The following is an 8,662-nucleotide window of genomic DNA, read 5'->3' as shown; positions in this document are numbered from 1 at the left end:
CACTGAAATGAATTAACGCTCAAGCTATAAATGCGCATTTAACGTGCGTTTACAGGCATCAAGCATTTTTTCCGCCAAAAAGGCCGCTGCTCCTGGACACGCCGGCAGGGTTTTTTTTTTTTTTTTTAATGCCTCTAAAACGCTTATGTGTGTATGGACACATAGGCTGGCATGCAGGGGTATTTAGAGGTAGAAAAAGAGGGAAAGAATTAAAAAAAAAAATATGCTAGATGCCCCTAGGAGCAGCATTAAAGACGTGAAACATGCACGAGGCCTCAGAATCCTCCATGAAAATATATTGGGGACCAAGTCACAGAACAGAAGGAAGCCCTCCCTATCGCAGCCCCAGAGAGCAGTAAAGGAAGTTAAAAGGAAAAATTAAGAAATTATACCCAGATCAAAAAAAAAAAAAATTAGTCAAATATATTTTGAGTGGGTGTAGTCTCTGAAGCAAAAACTTACGTAAAACAACAAAGACACTGAAGACTTTCCACCTCTTATTTTTATTGTCACAAAGTCAACTTTCTCTTTGTAAATTGTTGGGATAAGAGTAGAAAAGTCAAAAAACAACACAGAGGTAAAGCAACATGCAATTCAGCATCTGCCAAGGAATGTCCAAAGGAGAAAAAAAAAAAAAAAAAAGCCCCAAAATGGAACAAAAAGTGCCAAAAATATGTTACATATTAGAACATTCAAGGGGAGCCATCAGTTCTGAAATGCCTTCTTCATCAGTTGGATCAGCATTACGACATATGCTTTATTAGCCAAAAGAGCTTGACTCCTTTTGCCTCTTTTTGTAGAAACAATTGGACAATTAGCTGAAAGTCTGGTCGAACCTGTTCATTTCGATATCTCTTGCAGGTCTCTCTTCTTTTCCAGAATGTAGAATAAATTGGTATCAGTCTGATATGAACATGGCTAAGCATTAGCTTAATATGAGGTTGTCAGCTACCCATTCACAGCAGAGTGACAGCACCTCCTAATAGCCCCCCAGCAAGGTGTTCTCACTCATCCATGCTTGGTGTTTCCAGGTACAGGGGAGCAGGTGACCTGCTACATGTGACCATGCTTGGACCCAAGTGGAACACTGTCTAAGTGGGTTCCCGTTGCAAAATGTTGGCAAGGAAGTGTGGATAGATATTTATACCTTGCTAGGGAGGTGGTAGCTATAAGGAGGAATAGTTATTCTCCCCCAATTGGGTAAGTGACAGCGCATCTTTAACCACTTGCCAATCGCCTATCTGGATACATACATCATGGCTTTGAAGTGGAATATTGGAGCTTTGGCTGCAGCTAGATGCCATAACTGGATCACTTTTAAAAGCGGCAGGAGGGGTGCTCAGGCTTACCTGGCTCATCGGGAAGCCTGGGAACCGATCCGACAGTTGCGGTGGCTGGTCATAGAGATTAGCAGAGGAAAGATGGCTTCCGCTCATCTCTATGACCTAGGAGGATGGAACAACGTCATGACGTCACTTCTGGTTCATAGTCAATGTAAGCCTGTCATTGGACAAATAAAGGAGCCATTATTGCAGAATCTCTGACCATGCTAGCTGCCCCCTTGACTAGCTGACCCTTCAGCCTCAATACTTTATCACTGTCCTGGAACAAGTTGACAGAGTTCTGAATTTGAGTTCTCTCTGCTTCTTTTAGGTCAACAACTCAAAGCACTGAAAGCGGAGACAGGCAGCTGGCATTTGAAAAGGATGTCAGTAATAGAGAACCCTGCGTTTCTATTATGACAGATGTGCTTAAAAAGTAATCTGTACTGTGAAGGTATATAGGCTGCCATTGCGGACGTCTTCCGAAGATGCTAGATGCCTGGCTGTGATACTTAGAAAGCAACGAAGGCATGACATATAAGTCACTGATGCAGAAAAGACTTCTGACTTTCCTAAGCCACATGCTTGTTCTGGGTCAGTGATTACAAAGTACTGAAGGTAGAGATGGTCAAAACAATTTTCATTCTTTAGGAGGAAGACAGCAATAGTAGCCCTTTAAAAATTCTCTCAGTGCAGGCTACACATACTAGAGGCCAAAATTCAAGGTTAAATACGGTCAACTGCTACCACTTGTCCAATGAGAGTTCCCTTACTGGCAAGCAATGCACTCCCATTGTAAATAGGGGGGTTGGCAGGTAGTGAGGCTTAAGTCAGGCATCTAGAAAAGTTAAAACTAGTTTTAAAGAGACACACAAAGAAGACTTATCTGGCTAACAAAGGCAATAACAAGAACCTTGTGAAGTCTGTTTCAGCCAGATCTTTTAGGCCCTATTTACATGTGAGGTGGTTTTACCACCCTCCTGAAAAACGATCCGTGGTGGATAACTTATATAAAGGCAGTTGGTGCGGTGGATGTTATACAGCCTCCTGTATAACTGTCGTAACCACTAAAAGCCTGCAGAACCCACCCACACTAAAAGCAGAGGCACAGGAGGTTTTAGCGTGATCCTGTGCAATTTAAATAGGTTACATTTGCCAGCACTTCTACTTAAAAAATTTGACAGGCTGTATAATTTTCACCACGCTGCACTAACCTGTTAATTTAGGGCTCAGCAGTTGGTAAAACCGCGGCTCAATCGCCTGTTTTTACTGCCCTTCAGCCGCCCATGTAAACGAGGCCCTACTATTAAAAACTTTAATTGGTTGGCAGATTACCTTTAGGATGTTCAGTCCTAATATAGACACTACAGGCCAGACTATCAGCCAAGAGTCACGCTAGACCTTTCTATGATGAGGTAGCACTTCAACCAATTTTTGACAAATAAATTATATTAGAAAAAGTTTCATAACTTGCATTCAGCTGATGGATTAAGAAGACATTTCAAAAGTGACAGGTCCTCTAAAATTAGAACTGTGCAATTTTAACTGTTGTCAAGGCAATTCTTCCATACATTGGTACAATAAAAGGAGCATGCGTACACATAGGAAATACAAAGATATGTACAGGATTCTAGTTAGAGAATGTAAAATATGCATCTCTCCAATTTCTGGGAACTACAAGTCCTAGTATGTTGGACAAGGCACGCTGAGACTTGCAGTTCCCCAACAGAGAGCTGCACATTGCTCGGGTTCAGTCTGGATCCTCTCAGTAGTTTAAAAAAAAAAAAAAAAAATACTGCTCAGCCATTATCGATGTTCTTAGTTCATCTGATCAGTGTGTCCATCTCAGGCCACGTTCACTTGTAAAACCGTCATTGTAAAAAGTTTTAAAAATCTCCTGTCTCCTTTGAAGTTTCGTAGAGGAGGGCTGAAAATTACGGCCAGGCCAAACACAGCTTTCAGAAGTAGTCACAGATTTATTATTGTTTTTGCCTTCGGAGAGATTGCTGTCTGAAACCGGTGGAACACTAGGATTATAAATACTTGTTGGAGGTTTGCAGCAGTTCAGGGATTCATAAATACAGTGTTGTTAGCAGTCTAGTGTCTTTGCAGGTCTCTTTGGGGTCATCTAGATTTCAGTCTTGACATCATCCACTCAAGTCCTTGACAGAGGCTAGACCATGAAGAAGAAAAAAAAAAAAAAAAAACAAACAAAACAAAACAAAAAAAAAGACAAAAAGCAAACATAGTAAATACTCTCTATACATGCTCTATTCTATAGCAGCCAATCAAAATGCAACAGAGGGTGGTCAGCTAAGAGAAGTCAAAATATACCCTTTACACATTTTCTGCTTATTTAGAGCCTATTCCTGTAGGCTAGATGCACGCAAGTAATCGAGCGTGTGAACAAGGCCTAACTGTATACAGTAGGGAAAATAATTATTTGATCCCCTTCAGATTTTGTAAGTTTGCCCACTTACAAAGAAATGAAGGATCCACAATTCTTATCATAGGTGTATTTAAAATGATAGAGACAGAATATCAACCATAAAGCCAGAAAAAAAAAAAACACGATACAAATGTTATAAATTGAGTTGCAGTTCAGTGAGTAAAATAAGTATTTGATCCCAAGCAAAATAGGACTTCGTACTTGTTGGCAAGCACAGAGGTAAGACGTTTTTGTAGTTAGTGACCAGTTTTGCACACATCTCAGGAGGGATTTTGGTCCACTCTTCTTTATAGATCTTCTCTAAATCCTTAAAGTGGAGTTCTACCCAAAAGTGAACTTCCGCTTTAAAAGGACTCCTCACCCCCTTACATGCCACACTTAGGCGGGGGCAGAGCAGAGAGCTGCTCACAGAGCTGTGAGAACCGAGCGATCGGTGGTGTTCGATAGGTCAGTTCTCAGTATTGGAGGCTCCAGGGGACAGATGAAGCATCAGACTGATGCTGCATCCACCCAGGTAAGTAAGTATGAATCTAAAAAGAAAATCCCCCATACATCTCTTTTAAGGTGTGGAGACTGCTTCTTGAGCCACTCCTTTGCTGCCTTGGCGGTATGTTTTGGGTCATTGTCATGTTGGAAGACCCCTCTAAATCCCATCATCAGTGTTCCAGAAGGAAGTTCTCATCCAAGATTCTACAATACATGGACCCGTTCATTGGCCCCTCAATGTGGCAAAGTTGGCCCGTACAACCCCAAAGCATAATGTTTCCACCTCCATGCTTGACTGTAGGGATGGTGTCCTTCGGGTCATAGTCAGCATTTTTCTTCCTCCAAACACGGCGAGTTGAGTTGATGCCTAAGAGCTCAATTTTGGTCCCATCTGACCACAGCATCTTCACCCAATCTTTCTCTGAATCATTTATATGATAATTGGCAAACTTCAGACGGGCCTGTACATGTGTCTTCTTGAGGAGGGGGAAAATGCGGGTGCTGCAGGATTTCAATCCATGGCGGCGTATCGTGTTACCAATGATTTGTTTGGTGACTGTGGTCCCAACTGCCTTGAGATCATTCACAAGACCCTCCCGTGTAGTTCAGGGCTGATCCCTCACTTTTCCCATGATCATCCTTACTCCATGAGGTGAAATCTTGCATGGAGCTCCAGATCGAGGGCGACCAATGGTCATTTTGTATTTCTTCCATTTGCGAATCATTACTCCATCAGTTGTCTCCTTCTCACCAAGCTTCTTGCTGATATGCTTGTAGCCCATTCCAGCCTTGTGCAGGTCTACAATCTCATCCCAAACATCCTTTGACAACTCTTTGGTCTTGCCAATGATAGTAAGGTTTGAATGGAAGAAAGATTCTGTGGACAGGTGTCTTTTATACATATAACGAGTTGTCATTAGGAGCACCTTCTCAAATTGACAGGACTAATCTGTGAACCACATGAGCACATACTGTAGGAGCCAGAATTATTGTTGATTGGTACGAGAATAAATACTTATTTTACTCACTGAACTGCAACTCAAATCTAGAACATTTGTATTGTGTTTTTTTCTGGATTTTTTGTTGATATTCCGCCTCTATCATTTTCAATACACCTATGATAAAAATTATAAACACTTAATTTCTTTGTAAGTGTTCAAACATACAAAATCTGGCAGGATCAAATAATCATTTGCCCCACTATATACAGTGCAAAGAGCATTTTCTTGTTCAATGTTTATATTAGGTTAAACCATCACAGAACGTGGATCACAACATATTAACATGAAATGTACAACATGACCCTCAGAGCATATAATACATTTACAGAAAGGGGACATCAAATGTAATGCAAAAAACAAAAAACAAAAAACAAAAAAAAAAAAACACAATAGTGAACAGGTTAGCCAGCAAACGAAGGTACAATATGAGTCCCTAACCATTAAGCAGGAGAGATCATTGCCAAAAGTACATATTGATAGCCCAATACGAGCATGACTAAATTAGCAACAGTAGCCATGGTACAGCTGCGGTCTGAGGTGAACGTAATAGGCTTGTAGTGATACCATGTCTTACAAAACATAATGCAGTGGTCTCCAAACTGCAGCCCGGGTGCCATATGCAACCCTTTGCTTGATTTTATCTGACCTTTGGGGCACTACATTTCTACCATAGATATCGACAATGGGGCATAATTCCACCCCCCCCCCCCTCCACCTCACCACAATGAAGGGGCACAATTCCTCCCAATGGCACCAACGATAAGCCACAATTTCTCCCACTGACATCAAAGATTGGGCATTATTTTTTCCCCGCTGACATCAGGACCTTTTCTACTTCCAATGGTTACAATCCAGCCCCCCCAAAAGTTTGAATGACAGTAAACTGGCCCTTTGTTTGGAGACCCCTGACATACGGAGAACCGGCTGATGTCCGGCTCTACAAGCAGATTGAAATGCAGTCACTAAGGGCCACAAATATGTCAAGGAAGTAGTAGCAAGCCATCAAAACATCAAAGAAAGTGCAAAACCCATGATTGCCAAAATTCTGCATAATCTTCAATTGTGTCTTGGAGGAGCGCATCTAGGTTTGACATGGACCATAGCCCTAGTTAGTACAAAGTTTTTTATGAGCACAGGCCAAAATGGCTCATATATTTACTCTGATCAGAGTGCAAATATCAACCATGTGCAGGGCAGCTGATGAGCGCTCTCATAGTTCATTTTATAAGCCCTGCAGCTTTGAAACTGACAGCCTGTATGGAGGTATGGGCAGAAAGCCGCAGAACTTGTTTTCAGAAACCTGACATTGCACCCCCGATCCACTGATCATGTACACAATACTTTCCAGGCTCCCACAGGAAAAAATAAATAATAAATGCATTTTTTTTCCTGCAAAAATATATGCATTTATTATTTTTTCTGGAAAGGTGAACTTATTTAAAATGTTACTAAACCCAGGACCCTGCATTCACAATATCTGGTCTCCCACAAAACATGGTGCAATAGTTTTTAGTAAATTTAAAACTGTTAAATACCTTTTCTCGTCAGCAGTTAGAGCAGTCTTGTGAGTTCTAGCAGGGTCTGGTTAAAGCTTTTAGGAGGAGTTTTCATTTTCCCCTGATTGTCCTATAAGGCTGCAGGACCCCTGACCCTCTGTCTGAGCAGTGCTGATTGGCAATGTGCTGATCACATGCACTCTAAGAAAAAAAAAAAACTCTCTAGCAACATACACCAAACTGAGCATGTGCAGCTTGTCCCCCTAATGCTCTGTTCTATCAGGAGATGGATTGGAGTCAGTGGAATAAGAGAAGGAATGGAGAGACAGGATCACACAGACTTTATACAATGCAGAGGATTACCAAGCATGCTTTACTGCATATACAGACTGATTTTACTGTTGTGGGTTTAGTAACACTTTGCAGGTGGTTAGAAATTGTCCAAATTTTGGGAGCGACTTCAGAGACATTTGTGCAGGTTCATGTATAGATGTCTATTGAAAATCGCCCCCAAAGTCACCAAAAAGTAGTGCAGGAACTACTTTTGGGAATTTGTGCAGCGTCGCAAAGTTGGCGTTGCACCGATTCGGACGGTGCTACTGCCGGCAAAGGCCAGCGATTTGGCAAGCAATTTGACATGTCAAATTGCATGCCAAATCGGCCCAATGTGAACGTGGGCTCAAACAAATTGCATGAGCTAACTGTGGTGACCAGTGCAATGAGTTACCTTAGTGTTTTTTCTTTAAGTTTTATCTTATAAAAGAGACTCACCCTTCTCCAGTGAGAGCACAGCATGCCTGTATGTGCCACTGATGATCTTTCAATGACGTCAACTTCAAGTACTGTGAAATCTCTGCTACGCTCATACATTCCTTCACATCTTGCTTGTTTGCAAAGACCAGCAGCCCCGCCTTCTTCAGGTCCTGCAATAGTAAAAGAAAGGCTGAATAGGTCAAATTTTTCAGGGAAACATAGGAATAGGAAAGGGCTGCCTAAAAAGGATAAGTTCACCTTTAGGATGTTACATGTTCCACCCATTTTTAGGGTGAATCATGTAACATGTTCCCAAAGCTCGACCCCCCCCCCCCCCCCCCCCCCATGACAGCAATACGGCGAGAAGTTACCCCTACTAGCTGTCACTTTTTGAAATAAGCGCAGTTGTGCGGGGCTCCGCCCACACAGCTGTGTGTGTGAATGAACTACAAGCCCTTACATCCTTTGCAGCTGTCAGCTTGCAGTTCTCAAATTACCACGTGGAGCGCCGTGGTCGTTCGTTGATTTCTTCCTGTTAGTGCATCTGCTTGCCCATAAGGAATGTACAGGTACACAGATACACTTTTTTTGCACAATTTTTACCTGGAAAAAAATTAAAATAAATAATGTGCATTTATTATTAGTTTTTAGAAAGAAAGTGAACTTATCCTTTAAATGTTTTAGAGGATCTGTAACCATGAAAGGAATAACAGTTACACAAGACTAAGTGGTTTAGGTACTTATTGTGTATTATCTACTTGGGAGGGATGAGAATCTCTATAAAGGTGATCAACTTCAGCGAGTGTCAACACCATAAAAGTACCATGGCAGTGACCAAACCAAAGAAAAAAAGCAAGCTGTACCCACAGGTACTTATATAATCGCCGTCAATTTACGCAGCAATATATATTACATTCACATCAGTCCCTTGCTCTCAGACAGCTTACAATCAAAGTTTTTATGCAGACATATGGCAGATCATGGTCATTATGACAACTTTTGCAGATTGCCGCCTCCAAATTTCTGGTCTGTCCACAGTGCTCAGACTCACTTTAGCAATATTCCACTATCAATGGAGACACAAAACTTTTGCACTCTCTCTCCCCAGAAGACAATGCTTTACTTGTAGTTCCACATGTCATAAAAAAGCAAGTA

General features: G+C 41.6%; 1 protein-coding gene across 1 annotated transcript in view; it reads right to left on the bottom strand.

Annotated features, from left to right (window-relative positions):
* Positions 1-3,307: 3,307 nt before the first annotated feature.
* The window catches only part of ARL5A (ARF like GTPase 5A), a 30,178-nt gene continuing 24,823 nt past the window's right edge, over positions 3,308-8,662 (bottom strand). The window contains exons 5-6 of the mRNA XM_073634159.1: positions 7,526-7,677; positions 3,308-3,495 (exon numbers count right to left, since the gene is read on the bottom strand). Coding sequence (XP_073490260.1) covers positions 3,447-3,495; positions 7,526-7,677 — 201 coding nt within the window. The 3' untranslated portion in view covers positions 3,308-3,446. The remainder of the gene's footprint in view (positions 3,496-7,525; positions 7,678-8,662) is intronic.

The sequence above is a fragment of the Aquarana catesbeiana genome, linkage group LG06 (genome assembly GCF_042186555.1).
Source record: "Aquarana catesbeiana isolate 2022-GZ linkage group LG06, ASM4218655v1, whole genome shotgun sequence".
NCBI classification, from domain to species: Eukaryota; Metazoa; Chordata; class Amphibia; order Anura; family Ranidae; genus Aquarana; species Aquarana catesbeiana.
The sequence above is the reverse complement of the archived record's forward strand: the minus strand, read 5'-3'. Positions and strand labels throughout refer to the sequence as shown.